The 21,237-nt window shown below is 36.6% G+C and overlaps 1 protein-coding gene across 2 annotated transcripts in view; it reads left to right on the top strand.

Annotated features, from left to right (window-relative positions):
• The window catches only part of LOC124216476 (protein kinase C-binding protein NELL1), a 76,883-nt gene that overhangs the window by 42,607 nt on the left and 13,039 nt on the right, over positions 1-21,237 (top strand). For both annotated transcript variants that reach the window (XM_046621032.2, XM_046621034.2), the window contains exons 3-5: positions 11,866-12,201; positions 17,736-17,886; positions 18,542-18,824. In XM_046621032.2, the coding sequence (XP_046476988.1) occupies positions 11,866-12,201; positions 17,736-17,886; positions 18,542-18,824 (770 nt within the window). The remainder of the gene's footprint in view (positions 1-11,865; positions 12,202-17,735; positions 17,887-18,541; positions 18,825-21,237) is intronic.

Genomic DNA, 21,237 nt, shown 5'->3' with positions numbered 1-21,237 from the left:
CGTCATGTGCATAAACCCATACGTTAAACGTACCGCGCGCGATCATCGCCTGTCTCCAACAACCCGTAACAACCACATGGCCATCATGCTGTGCTGGGTACAATGTGCAATACGATACCAAGCAATCACCTGCCTCTGGCAGCCAGTTATGGATGGTCGATGAGGTTGGCGGTATTTCGTACATACCAAGCCTCGGGACGTTCCACCCTTTCCCCCAGTTCCAGGCTGTTATACGTCGGTGACAGAAGAGTTATAACCTTTTGACGAAGTGTCCTGTATTTCTTGTTTATGTTTCGGGGGTCCGGTTCACCGTTTTTCCACGGACATTGATTCGAGCTTGGAAATTAATCGAAAACTCTAGCGCACCCTCATTTTTGTCATATTCTATTTCCAACTGGACCGAGTGTTTCCAAACTCGCCCCGTTTTTTGACTTGATTGCTTGTCGATACTTTCGACACTACTTTGATAGTGGCGCCTCTAAAATCTAATATTTCTTTACGTCCATTCAGCTGACACAAACCAAATGTGCAAAAACCACAAGAAAACTACAGCAATATGGTGCTCTTTTGTTGACCATTAGTTGTCCTGTCGCCGATTTTAGTGCTGTACATATTTTTTTCGAAAATGGTGATTTAACTAGCTCGAGTAGCAAGTCGGCATAAAAACCATGTTGAAAATAATCAAGCAGCAACAAAATTGGCGATAGCGTTACTTTTCAGCACCGCAAGAGCACCAAATTACTATACTTTTTTGTAATTGTACTCATTTGGTTATGTCAGTTTCATAAACGTTAAGAAAAGTTTAAGGTTTTGGATACGACACTATCCATGCTTTCAAGGGTATCGACCAGCAATTAGGTGACTTTTTTTTGTCATCTTTCTCCCACATTTCCACTTAATGGTTTCACATAGTTTCTAATTTTTGATTCCATCAAAATTTTCTAAACAGAGAAGTTTAATCGTTTTTTTTTTATTTTTATTATTTTCATCCATTTGTTCTTGAGGTATGAATTTTTGTAATTATCTACGAAAGTTGACGACATCTTGAAAAATTGACCAGATGAGGTGTTTTTTTGTTTTTTTTTGAAAATTGTTGCTTTTAACGATACATTAAGAAAAAAGATACCAAAAACGTGATTATTACTAATTGCGGTATAATTTTTTTATTTGAAGCTCAAACTTCACGATTTCAAGAGGATGGCCCCCTTTTTTTTCTTATATTCTCATAACGAACATTGTTTTTTTTTTTTTTTTTTTCTTTACAAATTATGCGATCGGATTTATCTGCATCTATTTTTTCAATTTGAAATTTCTGAGTACAAGGCTTCTGTATGAAATCGAACGGAAAAGTTTCGTTAAATTTTTACTCCCTCTGGAACTCGTTCACTTAACTTTGCTATTTTAAAGACTATAGGGACAATTTTTCACAAAATTTTCTCGAGTCGAAGCCTGCTATCGACATTAAATAGTCTGTTCAATTTGCGATGTTTTTTTTTTCCTGCCAGGAAAGCATACAATTCGTGCAAAAGTCAGATCTCTTTGTAAAAACAAGAAAAAAAAAAAAAAAACAAAATGAATAAAAAAAATTCGAATTATTATTCCCGTACGTTTTGACGTACCCATGTATAGTTTTGAGACAATAAAATGGCACCGGTTTATACAGAGCCTGTACCATTATCATTCCCTGGATGGATGCTGCGGCGTCTCGGCGCCTTGTAGTCGTTGTTGCCCAAAGACGGCGCCGACATCCCCTGTAGTATATGGATAAAAGTATACATATGTATGTATATATATATATATATATATATAGGAAGTGGCGGAGGCTCAGAGAAGGGTGGAACCGTGAGACGGTGGTCGTATTTTCCCTTTCCCTCCCTTCCCTTCCCTCCTCTTCTCTCTTCTCTCTTCCTTCTTATATCCGCGCCGAGAGTTTCTCTTCTCTCTACTTCTTCTCTCCTCCTCTCCGGCTTATCCGCGATAAGAGTTCGTATACCTATGCGTGTATACCATATTTGTGTGTGTGTGTGTGCGCGATGCCGAGTGTAGAGAAAAGAAGGTAATATCACGCGTGCACGGTGGTTGCATTTGTATGTGTATGTTTGCTCGTGTGTTTGTACGTGTATTATATCAGCTTGGGACGGTAAAGAATATCAAGTTATACGTGGAATAATGGCACCCTTGATGATGCAATCGGCAACGACGACGCTGCTGAATTGCCCTGCACGTCTCGTTGGAAGAAACACGCGTCGACAATCTTGCCAAATTTCAATTCGCTCTATTGGACTCTGTGCGCTTGCTTGTGTATGTGCGTGTCTTCTGTCCCAACGCACCGTTGAATTCCTCCTATTTCTTCCGCTCCTTCTTCATCTTCTTCGTCTTCCGTTTCTCATTTTTCAATCTGCTGCACCGTTATGTGAAGGGTTCAATGCCGTAGTAGCCTAACCCACATCGTACATAAGGCTTATCTTAAACGAGTTAGGATAGCCGAAGTGAGCATTATCGACAATGTGGGTTAGGCTACTCTGGCATCGAACCTTTTAAACAGTTAAAAATCGTCAGGCTGCATTTTTACTCATCTTCGTTTACGTATCATATCCTGATTTTAACAAAATATTACAGACTATGAATAAAATTAAAATCTTACATTTATTGTTCTTCGATTTCCCTCTTCCGGATAATGCAGGATTAAATATTTCAAATAATTTCCTTCTATCCGTTCATCCATCCTGTTACAATATGAACCGAGCAACGCGATTCTTTGACACTCTTCAACGATCGTGATCCTCCGTGCATCCTCTTCTTCTTCTTTACACCCCCTGAGTGCCCCTGATGCACTCTGCGTCTCAAAAGAAATAACAAATGTTTACACCGAATTATCAGTTTACGTAATATACGCCATTCGTCTATACATATGCAACGTAATCGGGTGATTCATTTACTTATTCATTTCTCGCTATCATCATCATCATCGTCGTCATCATCGTTGTTATTATTACTGTTGTTGTTGTTGTTCTTGTACACATATGCACGTATGTAACAACTCTACGATTTCTCTACGATATGCCTCGTTTGATTGCCTGCAGAAACGTTTAAATGTGTCCTTGAGTACAATATTTATAATAACGCGCCCCGCTGATGCTGATGCCGGGGTTGATGATACGCGGTTCGACCCTGATTTTGAGGTCAAAATACTTAACCTTTCATCGTTCTTCGGCTCCCGTCGTCGCGTCCAAGAAGATTGGCATAATTTGGATAAATATCTGCGTCTGTAGCAATTTCATGTTCTCGAAGATGTTTTTCTTCTTCTTCTTCTTCTTCATATTTTTCATCTTCTTTTATCCATTTATCATACAATCATTTCTATCAACAACTATACAATCGGAATTTCCTGCAGATTTCAGTCACGTATACTTAGGCTCGTTATGCTTGTATACTGAAAAAAAAAACATCTCTGTTTTTTGCCGTTCGTTTTATTGCTTGCATTGTTTCGTATATTCTTCAGCAGTGGATACCATTTGGAGTAATCCAAAAAACAAAAATGAAGAGGGGAAAGTGAGAGAGAAACTGATTTATCCGAATCAAGGTTTGGTCGTTCATTGTCAGTTCATTATGGGTGTAGATTTCGGGATTTCTCTTTGAGACGACGCTTTTGAAAGGTAAAACAACCTGCAGTCTGAGCCGAAGCTGCACATATCATCTTTCTTTTTCCTTTTCATCGCGTTCGTTGCGTGTATGTGCGTTTGTAGCTCAGCCGTTTTTTCTTTTCTCTTCTCTTCCTTTCTGTACATAAGATAATGTTCAGCGGCCGGGTAGTTTATCGATGTCAAATAAACTGTAAAAACGCTCTCCTATTATAAACACCCTGCATATATAACCTCCTTCAGCCGCATCTATACACAGCGGAACATAAGACTCAAATCTCTACAATCTTTCCTTATTTCCTTCTTTACTTCTTTGCTTCTCTTCATTTCTCGAATGAACAATGTTGGCTCAGCGCGATAAAACTTTGCTTCGCATCCTGAGAGAGAAGGAGAGAGGGAGAGAAATCACCTTGTGATTAGAAACTACAACCTTGACCAAGAGCTTGACTGACATATGGTTGCTTATTATTTGCAATACTATAGAGAAATTTTGAGATTCGATTGATCCAAATCCGCGCGTTGTTCATTTATATGTTTACTTTTTTTTTGTAACAATAATTAGCACTCAAAGTTTAGAACGCGTGTTATTCTTTCTATGCCAAACAAACATCATCGTTTAACAATATACGCGACGATCAATGAGAAGAGAATAGAAGAAAAGAGGAGAGACGGAGAAAAATCAAGAAGCGTGAATCGTTATTCTACATATGTAGCTCAGAATTTGGCAAAACTTTGGTAATGTTCCTTATTTTCGTTCATATTTTTCTCTACTTTTCGGAGTGGATCGAGATGAAATTTAGACGGTGTTCGGTGAAATCCGATGTCGTATAATAATGATAATAAAACTTTTCGGCTTCGGCAACCACGAAATACAATCTAATCTAAACCGAAGATGTGAAAAAGAAAAGAACAAAAAACCGCAAAAAATACCAAAAAACAAAGAAAAGAAAATAAAATATCTCGTCTCCTTCTCCTCTTCTTCTATACACATATAATATACATCATACGTATCACATACATTTGTGTGTATAAGTTATATGCCGTTGTAAGACGGCCTTCTATCAATATTTGCTCAAAATATTAACACTCCCCGTGAAAAATGTTATTTATTTCGACGTCCACACTCGGACGTCAATGCGTATTTCTGTGTTGGTGTGTTTCAAGTCGCGACCCTCTCACTGATAAAAAAAAAAACAAAAAAAAAAAAAAATAAACAAACAAATCGTACAGAAATTCACACTTATACTTGAGCACAAGTGTATTAGCGTATATCGTGATATCTGAAGATGGATTTTCAATTGTTTTTATAAAGAAATGGCGTGAAGTTTTACTACTTCGTTCGATATGTCGATCGGTATTATAAAATGAAACAGTCTTTAAGATTCTTTTTGTTGTCGTTTGACTTTCGCAAAATGTCACAGATAGACAGTAGATTATCTTGGTAATTTGCGCAAATAACCTTACTATTATATAACGTGGCACATCACTAAATGTCAACGATTGTATTATGCACATTGCACACACACGTAAATAAGAAACAATGGTATATGTATACACGCATTTGTGTATATAAATAGTATAAAGTGTAAGAATAGATTTTTAAATTCATACAAATTATACATACATACGTATGCGTAAGAACGTAAGTAATCAGCTTACCCAGTAGGTACGTAATCATCAATTTTCTCTCTTGAATCATTCTCAAGTGTTATGATTACAAACAAAGCGAGAAGAAGAAGAAATCCTGTATTAAAAAAAGTCAACGACCCGTGTCAAATGCAGTTCGTCGTGAGTTCAAATTGTAACTGTAATTATACCTTGGAAATATATAACGTATTATATACATACATATAATACGAGTATTGCGTGAAGCGATAAATAATTGCACAGTAATCAGCACTCTATATAATATGAATATTATACGTATTTTGAAAAGAATTAAAGAAAAAAAATAATCCGCGAACGTACGCTAAAAATTGCGTAAATGCTGCTGCACGTGGTTTATAATTTTTTTTCTTTTTTTTTTTTTTTTTTTTAGTTTTCTTCTCCCCACCTGACAGCCTGGATAAGAAAGGCGAACAAACTGACCGAGGTTCAGTAAACGGAAACTATTCTTCTCACGGTTATCGAGTGTCAAATACATATATATTTATATGTACAATATGAAACGTTATTTCAATGACAATGCATAATTGATTATGTGGAAACGTTGCGCGCAGAGGTGGCGATAGAGAGAAATGAAAATTGCATATAACGAAAGGATAAAGAAGGAGAAACGAAAATGGAACAGAAAAATAAGAATAAATAGGAAATCTGCAGTGTAATAATATATTTTAACAATAATGTGTGGCGCGTGGGTGAGAGTTTGCTTACCTTCAATGTCATATCATATATAATACATATATAATATGTATACACGTATATACTTAAAAAGGCAGATGTCATAACGCTGGACTAACGATAAGATCGGATTTTTCGTTTACGATGCAATAGTGTGTAGGAAAGAAGAAGAAGAAAAAAAAAATGTGTACATACAAAAAGAAAAAGAAATAAAAGTGAAGAATGAATGAAGTGGAACGTAAGAGAAAATGGAGAAAAAAAAAAATCAACTTTCGAACCTTCAACTCATTGTCAGTGTGCAGAAAAATGTCCGAATCACGTTTCATCGGCGTCGTCAGTCAGTTCGCAGGAATGTGACAGTAAAGAGCTCTTCCGCTGCATATCATATGCAATATCATGCTCTCGCCCTTTTCAATGTGTCATAAATATTAATTACGCGTTACTCGACGATCGTATTTGTTTACAAAGAATTAACCAATCATTTTTCTGCACGTATACATATATAACACGTTATTAAAGTGGTTTTTACCGGGTGATGAGGGTGCAAGTAATTTTTATCACTGCAATTGCGTTTAGTTTTCTGACCGAGGACGTTGCCGCCGTTATAATGCCGGCGCTCCTCGAAAGATACCCCATAAAAAAGGGCCTGTCAAGGGTCGAATACGACTACGAACTCGATGATAAAGAACTGCCTTCCGGCTTTTTATACCGATTAGGAAGAAACTCCCCCCTTGATATCAGTGAGTATTTGTTTTGTTTTCGTTTTTATTGTTATCTCTGCGAGGTGTGTTCAACGTGAACTATTTCATCCTGCAATTCATATTCGTCTCATCCCTGATTAACAAACTTCGTTCCGCTAAAGTTGGCAACATTTTTTACTCAATTTCCCGACATTCCAAAGAATTTCATTTCGGTATTCGATGTGTTCGTTAATTGTGAAAATTTTATTCATTCGTCTACCCCGAAAGTTTGACAAACCAAGATAATAGTATGTTTTTTAATTTTATACGAGAGTGATCGATCGGAAGGTAATCAACTCGTCAAAGTTGCTGAATTATTTTCACATCGCATGGCACGCGACTTGACGATCGCCTTTTATAAAACATGTTTTCCGCTTTTTTATTCCATGCGATATTATCGTGGTTGTTTACAACGCTTATAACCCAATTTTTCGCAAACTTTTTTCCCTCTTCCTATTTTCGTATAAATTTTTGTATTATAGGTTGAATCACTGTGATTTTGCAATCAGTCAAGTACCACGTGTCGTGTTTACATAAGGCAAAAAACTATGCAAAAACGAGGCGATACTGTCACAAAGTGAAAGGAGCTCTTTAAATTTAATAGTTGATAACCAAATATTATACTTATAAACAGCTTAAATACAGCTACAGCTTCTATGTCTATAAGCCAAGAGAACAACTAACATTGAGTTCTGGGGCTGCGATTCGTCCGACTCGCTGCCATGCTGCATGTTTTTACATATTGATCATTGTGGGTTACGTAATAAAAGTTTTATTCGGACGGTCTGCATGTAGAGAATGAGGAAGGGGAAGGCTATAAACTTTATTACGCGACGTCGCCGTACCAAATTTCTTCTATCTATTCGTTCCATAGGTATATACTGCGTATGATGATTACACGCATGGATTCATCATTAATTTTTCCGAACCGATAAATCATCTGTACACTTTTTATTAATTTTATTACGAGATAGTCGTGCATCGATTATTTATCAAATTATTACATGTTCGTAAGCTGTAAGGATCTGGTCGAAATTATACTGAGACGAAAACTTAAAATTTCGATAAACTCCGATTCAAATTATTTAAAAATTGTTAAGATCTACTAGACGATTCGTTTGATTTCACCCTACGATGGTTGTAAATTTTATTTCAAACATTATTTTCCATAAATTCACTGAAATGCTTAATTTTTCTTATCATTTTGCCACCTTACGAAACTTGATTTTACAACATAGCACCGATTCTGTAAATTTGTAGAAGACAATCTTTCGCTCAGCTTGCGACTAATCGTACGGTGAAATCGAACGAATCCTACCTATAGATTTTTATCAACTTTAACGTGACTTGTAGCTAAGCATCGATATCCAATTTCAATTTTTTATACACATTAGAGTGTTTCAAAAAAACCGACTATTTTTTTTTGCGAAGAACATTGAAAAATCTTCCGAGTGTCCCTCAAAAATGACCTCGGTAAAATATGAGCTCTTAATATTGATATTTAGAGGTGGCGATTCTCAATTTTCTATTTCCCATTTAAATAACATGGGAAAAAATTTTTCAAAAATTTCAAATCTTATTGCTCGAAAACGAATCAGTGTGAAGATATAAACAAAACATGTTCTTGTAGGAAATTTTACGCTCTACAAACAAGATCTGAATAAAGATTTGCGTAAGGTAAGTCGTTTCGGAGTTATCAGGCCTCAAACATCGAACCGTTTGAAATAATGATGTTATTAATTTATAAATACTACAAAACTGACTCATATCGTTGATTAATGAAATTTATTACTTAAAATTTCATTGGAGGTCTATAGTTTTAATTTTAAAATCAATAATATTGTGTATTTAAGTGATATGAGTCAGTTTTGTAGCATTTATAAATTAATAACATCATTATTTCAAACGGTTCGATGTTTGAGGCCTGATAACTCCGAAACGACTTACCTTACGCAAATCTTTATTCAGATCTTTTTTGTAGAGCGTAAAATTTCCTACAAGAACATGTTTTGTTTATATCTTCACACTGATTCGTTTTCGAGCAATAAAATTCTAAACTTTTAAAAAATTTTTTCCCATGTTATTTAAATGGGAAATAGAAAATTGAGAATCGCCACCTCTAAATATCAATATTAAGAGCTCATATTTTACCGAGGTCATTTTTGAGGGACACTCGGAAGATTTTTCAATGTTCTTCGAAAAAAAAAAAAAATAAGCGGTTTTTTTGAAACACTTTAATACACATCTAAATGTGTATACTTCTAGTGCATTTTATTTTTAGTTTTTTTCAAGAGCTCTTCGCGACCACGAATATAATGATTTGATAAATACCCGATCTACGACTATATCTTGTATGAGAATTAATGAGAAATGTCGTTGTTTTTGGCCAACCAGCCGCCCCAAATGTTTAACAAAAAATTTTATAAGACGTGACGTTATCAAGTTAAAAAAAAAAACACACCAGACCCGTAAACGTGGCGAAACTCCGGGCCTATCGGATGTATCGTAAGAGTTTGCTGAAGAGGCAGGAAGGCTAAGAGAATCCCGATTAACCGCGAGTCTAACCAGACTCTGGAAGAGGGACCCCGATACTCGTCGTGCTATGACACTAGCTGGCTAGCTCCCCGGTTCGATAGTCGGCGTCGCGACGCCCGGCTGTCTGCCACCTAGCCGACGTCGTCTGGCTGGCCCTGTCCGACCGACGACGCCCTATATATAGAACGAGGGAGGCCAATTCACCGACTTACGCGTATAGAGATACGCTGTAGTTGGCAGAATTGGCTCTCACCTTCGGCTCACCGATTACACCTGTTCACTTTACGCCATTATGCTTACCCTCTCTTGTATACGTTATGGTGTACATACCTATCGTGATGCTATTTGCACTCACGGATCAAGAAGTCGCAAACGGTATGGAACGGTTTTAAAATGATTTGAACTTGTTTCAAACTGACTTCGATCAGTTTTAAATGATTTGTAAGGTGTGTCAAGTTATTTCGAATGATTTTAAAATCATTACAAACGGTTACAAATGCTATTTTATTCTGTTTGAAACTGATTTTAACTAGTTTCGAAATGATTTCTGAGACGCTTCAAGTGATAACGAACGGTTTGAAAATCATTACTAATAATTTCAAAGGTGGTTTTAACCTATTTCAAACTAATTTCAAGTTCAAGTAGTTTCATACGAATTTGAGGTGATTTAAAATGGTTCAAAGTTCTTACAAACAGATTCAAACTAATTTGAACGAGTTTTAAACGGTTTCAAGTGGTTTAAAAAACTAATGATTTCTGAATCGTTACAAGTTACTTCGAATGCTTTCAAAATTATTATAAATTGTTTCGAATGCTGTTTCATCCTGTTTGAAGCCAATTTCAACTAATTTCGAAACGATTTCTGAGACGTTTCAAGTGATAACGTACAGTTTGAAAATCATAATTATTGCTTCTAAAGGTGGTTTCAATCTATTTGAAACCGATTTCAATGAGTATCATACGATTTTGAGGTGATTTAAAACGGCTTCAAAATTCTTAAAAACGGATTCAGACTAATTTGGACGACTTTGAAACTGTTTTAAATGGGTTTCAAGCAGTTTCTGGTTGATTCTAAGAGATTTTTAAGTGATTTCAAACGAATTCAAGTGATGTCTGAGCGATTGTCATCAAACGTAGTTTGCAAATGGAGTGTACAGATAGGTAAATGTCCACTGAAAAATGAGGTGCCATAAAATGAGAAGAGTTGGGAAACAGCAACTTTTAGAGATAGTACGGGTATAAACTAAACCGAGCTCTGCTGAGTTCATAAAAAAAAAAAAACGTCTCTCCGTGGTATGAAAAAAAAAACGTAAAGCGTGAATTTAGCGATCGAAATAATTTAGTTGTTGATAAAATGATACCAGACGAGTTACAGTACCAAGTAATTTTTCTTAACGTCAAATTCGTATTGTTTGTACAATTTCAATGAGTACAAACACGGCTCATCATATTCGTTAAATATTTGTCTGTAAGCGTGAATTCTCTGATGACATGAATATAGTTTGAAACATATCATCGGTTTACAACACACAACCTGTGCTGATTTAATTTATTTCCTTACTCTTCCACCGGACATTCTTTTTACTAGACTGTGTAGATGATGATACCGATCTTCGGTTTATTCTTCTTCGATTCTCTTGACTGATGGTTTTTCGTCTCTATATGTACAAGTCTACATTTGCGCCTTGCATAAATTAAACATTAAGTGGCAAGGACTCGAGTCGACAGGATGAGAGTCGGTCATTATTTTAGGGGTAGTCGAGTCGTTGCGTCAGAGGCTAATTTGAGGTGGTTTTAGTCTCTATGGTTACACAGTAGAGTCCACGCGTCTAGCCAGCTCATTGTGTAACAATCCTGAGCTCCGAAAATTCGGCAAACATTACCACGACTGCAGCCGCTGCCAACTCTGCAGCTTCATAAAATGAACCACACATCTATGTAAGAGAGATTGAGTGTAATTTCAACTGACTATAAGCAGAGTATAAAATACGTCACTGCATCGAATCGCAGAGTGCAGCATCAATTAAAAACTACTCTTTTTATATGTATATAATATGAAAAACTGTACATATGTGTTTATGCCGTTACGAGTCACTCGTAAGTTAAGTAACCGAGATGCCCCTCACCGGTTTTATTTATTCTATGATATGGTGTAGTACATCAGAATAAATTCAAAACGTATATTTTTTTTTTGTACACCGATTCGGCCGCTTAAAGTATAAAAACTTCCCCAGTAGATTACCCCCTGAAAGTAATTTTTTTACGATTGATCTATAGCACTTAAAAATTTTCTATTAGAATCAATTGGACGTTATTCTGTTATTTTTACCTTCAGGACTTGCATGGTTTATGTTTTTCAAATTTGGAGTTGGTTTTTACCCTTTTAACGGCCGAATTGGCACGTGAAAAAAGTACGTATCTAATGTTTTTTGATGTACTACGACATATCCCAGAATGAAGTAAATTGCTAAATGACACCTCGGGTGCAACTTTTCGTACCTGTTCGTACCTCCTCCACAAACAAATTTGTGTATGGTTGTAAATTTTTCATTTGCTTTTTATAATGGATTCGTGAGACCTGATTTGTTAATTCCTTCTCTGTTCGACAGTTTCCGGTTCGTCGTCGAGCGAGGCGAGTGTTACTTCTTCTTCTTCTTCTTCTTCTTCTTCTTCTTCTTCTTCTTCTTCTTATTCTTCTTCATCGTCATCGTCATCGTCATCGTCATCTTCTCCTTCCGGTCTTGGTCTTGGTTCGTCAACGAGATCTGGATTATCTAACAGAGGTGCAGCGGCCAACGTTCCTGGATCCGCGATTAACGCCGGTGCAGGTGTAGGTGCAGGCAGCATAGATCTACTGACTATATTGCAACTTCACAACACAACGCGACAAGGCGTCAGTCGCACTCAGGGATTGGTCACCATCAAACCCGCCTACTATCTGCAAGGTGAGTGACGATCAAACCGTATTTTATCGGTCATATAGTATAAGATTTCGATCAATCCAATCACCGGCTCGAAAGTTTCCAGAAACAACGCTAGACTAACAACAGTTTTTTCAGAACAATCTGAGAATGAGTTATCTGATGTTGGCAGTACGCGGGTTCTGTTTCATTTTTGTTTTATATCTCAGTTGGATAATAACAATTAAGTACAGATTAGCTCCAGTGTGACAATTTTTTAAGCTTTTTTTTTTTTTTGTTTCGACGTTACTTTATCTTGTATGGTATTCTTAATTACACGCGTGGTTTGAGCTGATTTTAGTTTAACATATTTTTCATTTACCATTCCCTATTCGTTTTTTCTTCCCCCCTTGTTGCCTGCTTGTATATTATATACCAAAGAAACTGTTTTATACATAAGTGTATTCTGCATGGTTGCCAATAACTTATACTTCTATACATTGTATACTACACCTTTTGCAATGCACGCGATGTGTGTGTCATTTTTTCTTTTTCTCCTTTTATTCTCCCCTTTCGGGGTATGACCAAATAGTCCCAAATTCCGGGAATGCGAATAATAAAAAGAAATGAAGATAAAACGCGAAAATTCCCCAATGTATAACGTGTGTACAAGTATACGTCTATATATTATGTATCATGTATATTGTGCGCGTAATGGTTGGCTGGTTGGTAATAATAGATAAATAGGTAACGTGTTTCGTGAGACACGTGATATTATATTTGCCGTGTGGCCGGCGGCAGGGGCTGCGGGATGAACGGTGAAGGTCAACGGCCTCGTTACCTCCCTTCCTCCCTTCCACCCTCCTCCTCTTCCTCCTATTTTTTTACTTTCATCAAGATTATATACGATTACGTAAATATGTGTATTATACGTATATAAAGTCGTTTTTACTTTGCTTCTCTTATTGAAATATACAGAATATTTTTATTCAATCGTTTTGTGCCTGTCTTCTTAGTGAAATCATAAAAAATACATCCCCCGTGTCCAGTTTCGACTGTTATAATATAAATATTGTTGGAGTGAATTATTGCGGAATCGAGATTGAGCTTTTCAACAATATTACACATACGCTATTACGTATATGTTTGTCTTCTTCAAATCTAAATCACGTTCTAAATCATGGTGTATTATAATTATTCGAGTAATGACAGGCGTACAGTAGTATTCATCAATGCCTTAACCTTCCGGCTAACTTGTTTTCTGTCCGAAACAAAATGCGACATCGATTTTATACGAATCACGTGACAATGACTCTGAATCTATCACATCAGCTGATTAGCCAGTCATTGTCAGATAATTCGTATAGAATTGAACTCGCATTTTGTTTTGGGAGGAAAACAAGCTGACCGGAAGTTTGTAGCATTAATGAACATTACTGTACAATAATGTAAGTCTACACGTAGATATAGTCAAACTCTTATCGTTGGGTGATTTTCGGATTTTTACTGCGCCTGCAAACGAGCAATATGATTATCACGGTCTAATTCTGCTGCGCCTGCGTGCCGGCAACAAAACCATCACGGTTCAGTTGTGTTGCGCCTGGAGACGAGCAACACAACTATCAGCCATATAATTTGCCAGTAGTTCCGCATCGTTATGGTCAGACAATCGACGCCGAAACGTCACTCTGAGACTACGGGCTGATACTCAACTTGGAAATGGAATGTTCGTTCGGATCAACGGCTCTTTCGTTAATTATCTATATTGACGATAGTAACGATGACTTGATCAGATTAAATTTTTATAGTATATTGATACCGACGAAATAATCTAATTTACGTTTTATAGATATAGTATGTATCGCCTTAACTTACGGCCTTAACTTAATATCTTTCTTTGAGAAACTCTGCCAGGGATTCACTTTTTTCTTCAACCCTAATCGATCACTCTGCGTGAATTTCACCTCAAACATTTTACAAACATTCTCTATTCGAATTCTTGGCATTTTCAATAACTTTGCCGATGTTTTACTATATTTAAACAATCAATTTTGGTTAGGAATACTGAGAGAGCTTTTTCTGCGATCCTTAAACAATATATAGATATTTAAAAAAAAATTAACAACTCATTTTTGCGGTGAATGTCACCCAGTGTGATCGTTGTGCAATTTTATCGAGGTGTGACCGACTAAGGTTAATTTATCTTGCTCGCATCTTAACTCTTGTAGTCCTATGAGATTGGAAAAAAATTCTCTAGTCATTTTTCACATCTCATTTTCGAATACGTAACATTCTCTAGAGTTTTCTCATAAAAATATTGATCACTCGCTTATTCTTCATATTCAACTATTATTATCGGAGAGCCTGCATGTATAATATAACTTCATGACATCGCTTTTCTACATTACATCAATTATGTTGTATCAATCGTATTTTCACTTTCTCATTGCGTTTGAACAACTTATCTAGTATGTTGTAAGAAAAGTAATTGAAACGGCAAAAGGAATTGATATGAAGCACAGGTTGTGTGATAATGCAAAAATTAAAAGGAGGTTTAGCAAAAAAATTGAAATGAATTGGCCAAGAAAAAATAGAAAAAAAAATATTTCAGCGATTTGAAGAATATTCTTACTAATGACTTTGTCGTTTAAGTTTGGCCTACGTATATACAATACATTAAATTGGGCGTTGTCACAATTTCACCGTCGCGTCTTCTCGTTATCAACATCGAAAAACTACATTATATACAATTCCACATCATATTGTGCACATAACAGGTATAATAAACATGAGTTAATTTATCGTAGAAAATATTTGCTAATAAAAACTCGTTCGATCCTTTTTTTTTCTTTTCGTATATCCATCGTCATTTTTCCCAACTTATTTTTGAACTAAGAAGAACATTGCAGCTGTTCAAAAAAAAAAAAAAAAGGAATAGCATGATTTTATAAAAACACCACATAAAATCCGTTTGTACAGCAACATAATTTGTTCCTCTAATGTAGACGGTATAGTTTATTTATCCAAGTATTGCTGCCGTCTGCAACATGAATAAACGATCATGTATTGACGAAATTTCGAACGTTCGTTAGAAAAAAGCAGCTGCCGGTCGTGCGAGGCGAGTTTCTCTATTTTCTCATTTCACGAGAAACGCTACAATGCGACCCTCTCTCATCTCTTATATCCGGTTGGTCAAATCGCCGCCAGCTTTGCACCCCCTGGTCACTAAATCAAATTGCGTGCAGAGACCGTTTTCTTATTAGACACCATGCCTCTCCGAACTGGAGGGCGGATTTGTCATCCAGGGTGAACGGCATTACGCATACCTGCAGCAGGCAGGCCGACCCCGGAAATGGACCATAGCCATTGGGCAGCGAACCTCGCTAACCAGCTCCCTCGGGATCATTATCTATGTCATTGTTGGTTTAACACGTCGTTCCACCTCCACCTCCACCTCCTCCTCCTTTTCTTTCAGGGGGTCGCGGATCCACCCTGCATACATGCATGTACATTTTACATAATATCCATATGCATGCACATCGCATGTCATTATACCTCATTATTCTTCCTCTTTGACGTGCCCAAAAGTGTCATACGTGTTATGTGACAATTATTTCCCCCATATCCCTGACTTTTAATATCCTTGTTTTCGCCTGTTTCCCGTTTGTCCTCTTATTTCTGTTACTTCTTCCATCGTCCTTCTCGCCCTTTTTCTATTATTCGACTAACACCCTCGCAGTCTCTATGTTCTCTGTTTATACTGTCTGTGCCTGCAATCCAGTATTTGTACTCCGTGCGCAAGGGACGAATAACACGTGCTGTTTTCGATGCAGCTGTGGAAATACTGTATATGTACAGTATACCTTTATAAGTGATATTGCACCTTCGATCGTGCGAATGATCTAGAATCTGGATATTGCCTAGCGTTAGTATTTATCTTTTCCATCCGCACGTTGCGTGTGCAAATATTTGCCTGTTTCTACATTTCAGTTTATTTTTCTTATACGAGTCTTACTATAAGAAAGACTCTCTCGGACTTGTAATTTTTCTATCTCAGTTTGAATAATTCGTACCGCACATAGTTTAATCATATAAGAGGGAAGGAAAAACCACACGATAAAAGGATACAAATATGCAGTGTACAGCTTTTCAGATTTTCTATATGTACATACATGTGTCATATATCTATGTATAAGATCGAGATTAGGATTGATAAACCTGAACGTTTGTATTCTAGAATCTATACCGTTATACCTCATACAGACGATAGATAGAGATTAAATCTCCTTTAAGGGATGACCGAATAATGTCATATGGATATAAGTTCCGTTCGTTGAATAGATCTACTACGTATATACCATGGAGAAAAGAGAAAACGCAACACACCGGGGTACAAGAAAGATAAGGAATATAAAATCGAGCGAGATTTATTTTTCTTTATTACGCAGCACGGTATTCGAAGGGGAGTAAAAAAGGAGGGTTTAATAAAAATGCGAGATGAGAAGAGAATTTTTAATATTTATATGGCATATATATTACATAATATATACACTAAGGTGGTTCTTATTTGGGGGTAGGAAAAATTTTCATTGAGACCGATTTGAAACTTGGCAGAGTTGTTGCTTATAATGATGGGAAAAAATCCTAAAAATTTTATAATTATTGTTCCCTTACATATCAGCCTAATAAAAGTGATGCTATTAAGCTTATATATAAAAAGAAGTATATTATAAAATGATAGTGAAATTTTGAAATTTCCACCGTTTGTTTCTATGATTATAAGCAACAACTTTGTCAAGTTACACATCGGTCTCTTAATTTATACCAAAGTCATACAAAACGAAATAACTGCTTATAAAAACTACATGTACTTTAAATTTAAAACTTTCAAACCTGTTCCAGTTGACGTAGAGGATTGAAACTTTACACAGATTTTTTTAATGATTTGGAACAGATCTGGGGGGTGTCCCAATGAAAATTTCTCGGACCCCCAAATAAAAACCACCCTAATACATACATATATGTATATGTCTGTGGGAAAATTCTTGAGGCTTCATAGAGCTTTAGAGGTATAATACTACACCGGTAACATATCCTTCTATATTCGTAATCCTATCTCTCGAAAAATTTCCAATTATCTTGAATAATATTCTCTTATCGGCATTGCACATGCCTCTTGCATACTTTCATTGTATGTATGTATATATATATATATATATATATATATATATATATATATATATATACAATGAAAGTCACCATCAGCTCGTCACCCATAATATTATATATATATATATATATATATAATATTATGGGTGACGAGCTGATGGTGAATAGGGACAGAAACACGTATAATAGTTATATACGTATTTATATTGCCCAAAATGCATATCACGCGCGTATAACGAAAAGAATTTTTATACATATGTATATATATTTTTTTAATTGTATTCTCCCGGTTTTATCGCTGTCTTTATAGTGTGCTCTTTTTTTAAAATTATTATCATTATTACTGTGTAATTAGCATAGATATCTATTTTATTGCATTCTAATGTAGTTGTTTTTTTTTACGATTTCAGGCGACGACAGAGAGCTTCGAGTTAGCGAAGCGGGATTTCAAAGAGCTGCGGCGGTTCTTCGGCAGGTTCCGGAGTTCACGGTAGCTGCAGCTCTTCGCCAGGAAGAGGCCAATTCCGGTACAATAATCGCCTTTTCACACGGGAACAACAGGTTCGTACTAATTAAAACAAAACAATATAGAAACAAATAAAAACGAATTACACACACCTGATATTATACATAATACAATCGTGTATACAAGGAATTGGAAGAAAATCATTGGATTCGAAGAAGATAATCTCAAAAAAATGCTTTTTTCTCTACCTCTCTCTTAAATACGAAAATCATCAACGACAAGTTAAGATGTAATCATACCTACTTTTTTTTTTGTCATATAAGTACACACGTAGTACAAGTGATTATCGCGGGCTAAATTCAGTTATTAGAATTTCGTTGAAGGTGAAATTGTACTCCAGCAGTCCTTGCTGTCACATTTTTTGCTGCAAAATAACATTTGATATCCAAAAAGCTCTGAAAATCAGTTTAGAGTTGAAATAAAATTTCAAGTGCGTGGCTTTACAACGGCCATTTTGATTTTGCGCCTATAAGTTTGAGTTCACCTGACGAATATCGTAGCAAAATAACGTTTTCCTCGATAATGCGAACCTGAAATTGTCGGATGTTATACATCACGCAAAATACTTTTACCAAAGGAACCATTTTTTTTTTATGTTTCAAACTAAATATTCCAAGTATTAGAAAAAGAAACTGATATGGTTGACGCTTAATAAAATATTCTCTTTTTCTCTTCGAATCGTGATATTAGGTATCTGGAGCTGCAAAGCAGCGGTCGGAAGGACGAACTTCGGCTCCACTATCTTTCCAGGAGGGACGGAGCCGTTCATGTCGAGGCGTTTCCATTCCGATTAGCCGACGGCGCCTGGCATCGGGTCGCCCTCAGCATAAGCGGATCCCAGGTTGAGCTTTTGGTCGATTGTCATCCGCTCTACAGGCGTTTGCTGCGACCCGGGCCTCCGGATACTAACTTCACGATACCTCAGCTTCAGCTCTGGGTCGGGCAACGAAGCGCCAAGCATTTCTTGTTCAAGGTAATTAGAGAAATAGAGGAAAGACCAAGACGAACAAGATGTCGATGAATATGCGAGGAAAATATCACTTACAATATTGGCTATTACATGTATCGATTACGCACGCTGACGATAACAGAAAATTTCATTTGATGTAGTCACTAGAAAATTCTATGGTAAATATGGGTGTATCGTTAAAATTATGAAGGTTTGATTTTCTTTTTTTTTTTAATTACACTATACCTTGGGTTGTTCTAAACGCTGAACAATCCATGCTCCTGATTCAAGCAGCCGGGCATGGAGACTAGAGTAAAGTAGTGGACACAGCATAGGAGAATAAGTAGTAACGGCGTCCTCAAAAACCCGTCCTTCAATTAGTTCTCCGCTCTGCCACTAGCATCGCATGGGTCGAAAAGATCGTAAATATAGTAATAAAATTACTGACCGATCCGCGCTTGCGCAGTAGAATGAAAAGTGACGCACCTCAATGATAGTATATTGGAGGTTAAGGAGATTATTTTTGTTTTATCAGTGCTTGTGTAACGTATTTTGTGCCTTGCTTTTCGTGTAAGAACAGTTGTGATTTGTGTCACAATCTCTATCAACAATTCAATTTCAAGTTTTCATCGTACGATTCGACGTTTTCTTCTCTGAGCAAAGTAATTTCATTCACTAATGTTTCAGCTTATTTTTATTCAACGAAATTTAATACACCCATTTTAATAAACATAATAAATTAATTAACACTGCACATTAGTAACAAAAAGTTTTACACATGTAAACATAAACACTGCACGAATTTTGCCACATTGAGGTTAGGAAATAATTAGTAACAGTGTGTCTGATCTATATATATATATATATGACTACGATCTTTTTCATCGCAGCGCCGTTGTGTTAGGCCGGGATTTCGTATAAATTTCTGAAGCACGCTGTGTCCACTCCTTTACTCTAGTCTCCATGCAGTCGGGGTTACGGCCAGGAAGTAAGACAGAATGAGACAAAACTCCGGAAAACAAAGTTGGGCCAGATTTTGCGTCAAGTTAGTAGTACCGATATCTGCCACCTACTGCGTCCGTGTTCTTTGATCGTCCAAATATTATGCTTATTGAGTGTTGACCAGGTGTTGATAGCTGCCTGGCTTACACGTTTCGAACGACTGAAGAACACGAGCGCGGCGAGTGGAGGAAATCGGTACTGCTAACTCTACACCAAAAACGGGCCCACTTATTTTTACTGGCAGGCAGGCTTGAGTTTCGTCTCCGTCTTTCTTACTTCCGGTTTACAAATCATGTTCAGGTTGAGCACCATAACCCACCATGGCCACCCAAACGTCAAATATTAGCTGTCAAAGTTACCAAAATTTGAAATATAATCTTTCACGTTAGGGATGGCCGTGGCGGGACACGATCCTCAGCTTGAACATGAGCTGTAACTCCGGTTGCTTAAATCAGGCGCACGGATAGTTTCGCACTTGGGAAAACTCATGGTGTAGGAAATTTATTTGTACAAGTACAAGTTAATATAACACAATATCGACAAGTTATATAACTATGTTTTTGGTTATTACTGCAACATTTAATCAGTTTTTTTAATTTATCACGCATTTTTTCAATTAAATTTTATGTCTTATTATTTATCAATATCAATTTATTTTTGCTTCAACGTTAATTATTATCGCTCGTATAATCAAAAAGAATATCAGCACATTTGATTTTCTGCTCACAGCTACAAAACTCGCTCTATTATTTTTTATGCAGAACTGTTATGTTTTTCGGTTACAGGAAAAAAAATATACCTAACATAAATATCTCCAGAAATAAAAAAATGTTTGTTTCACGCGGCAATAACGCCAGAATATTATATTCCTGTGTTTGGATTACCTGCACTAATTCACATTGTAGATACATCCGCCTTATTCTGTGTTAATCTTACATATGGGATGTGAAAAGTGGGATTTTCAAATACCAGTGAAAATGCGGAATACTCAACCCAACGAAATGAAATGACTGGATTGAACCTTTGTGCAAATCGCGGTGAAAATGACTCGTTCGTATGTATAAAATATAATGCGGGACAGCCTGCGCCAGCCGATATGGAAAATAAATCGAAAATCACTTTCTATAAGCTCTGCTCCCCTAATCTCGCGTAATGAGTACGCGATTTAGGGTGCATCGCGTCTGTTGCTGCTGCTGCACCAACGGCGTAGATGAGGGAGAGATTTTTTATTCCGTGTTTTTTATCTCCATGAAATGGCCGGATCGAACAAAGGCATTGAATAAAACATTAGCCAATGGGGGAGGGAGGGCTAACCTGAATACGGCGGCACTGGGGGTGGCGGGTTGCAGAAAATTTTGCCAAATCACCCTGTAGAAGGTTCTTATTCGTTTTTGAAGATCGATTAATCTCTATGCGGGGTTTTGTTGTTACCATT

The sequence above is a fragment of the Neodiprion pinetum genome, chromosome 4 (assembly GCF_021155775.2).
Source record: "Neodiprion pinetum isolate iyNeoPine1 chromosome 4, iyNeoPine1.2, whole genome shotgun sequence".
Classification (NCBI taxonomy): Eukaryota; Metazoa; Arthropoda; class Insecta; order Hymenoptera; family Diprionidae; genus Neodiprion; species Neodiprion pinetum.
This window is presented reverse-complemented; position numbering and strand designations above follow the sequence as displayed.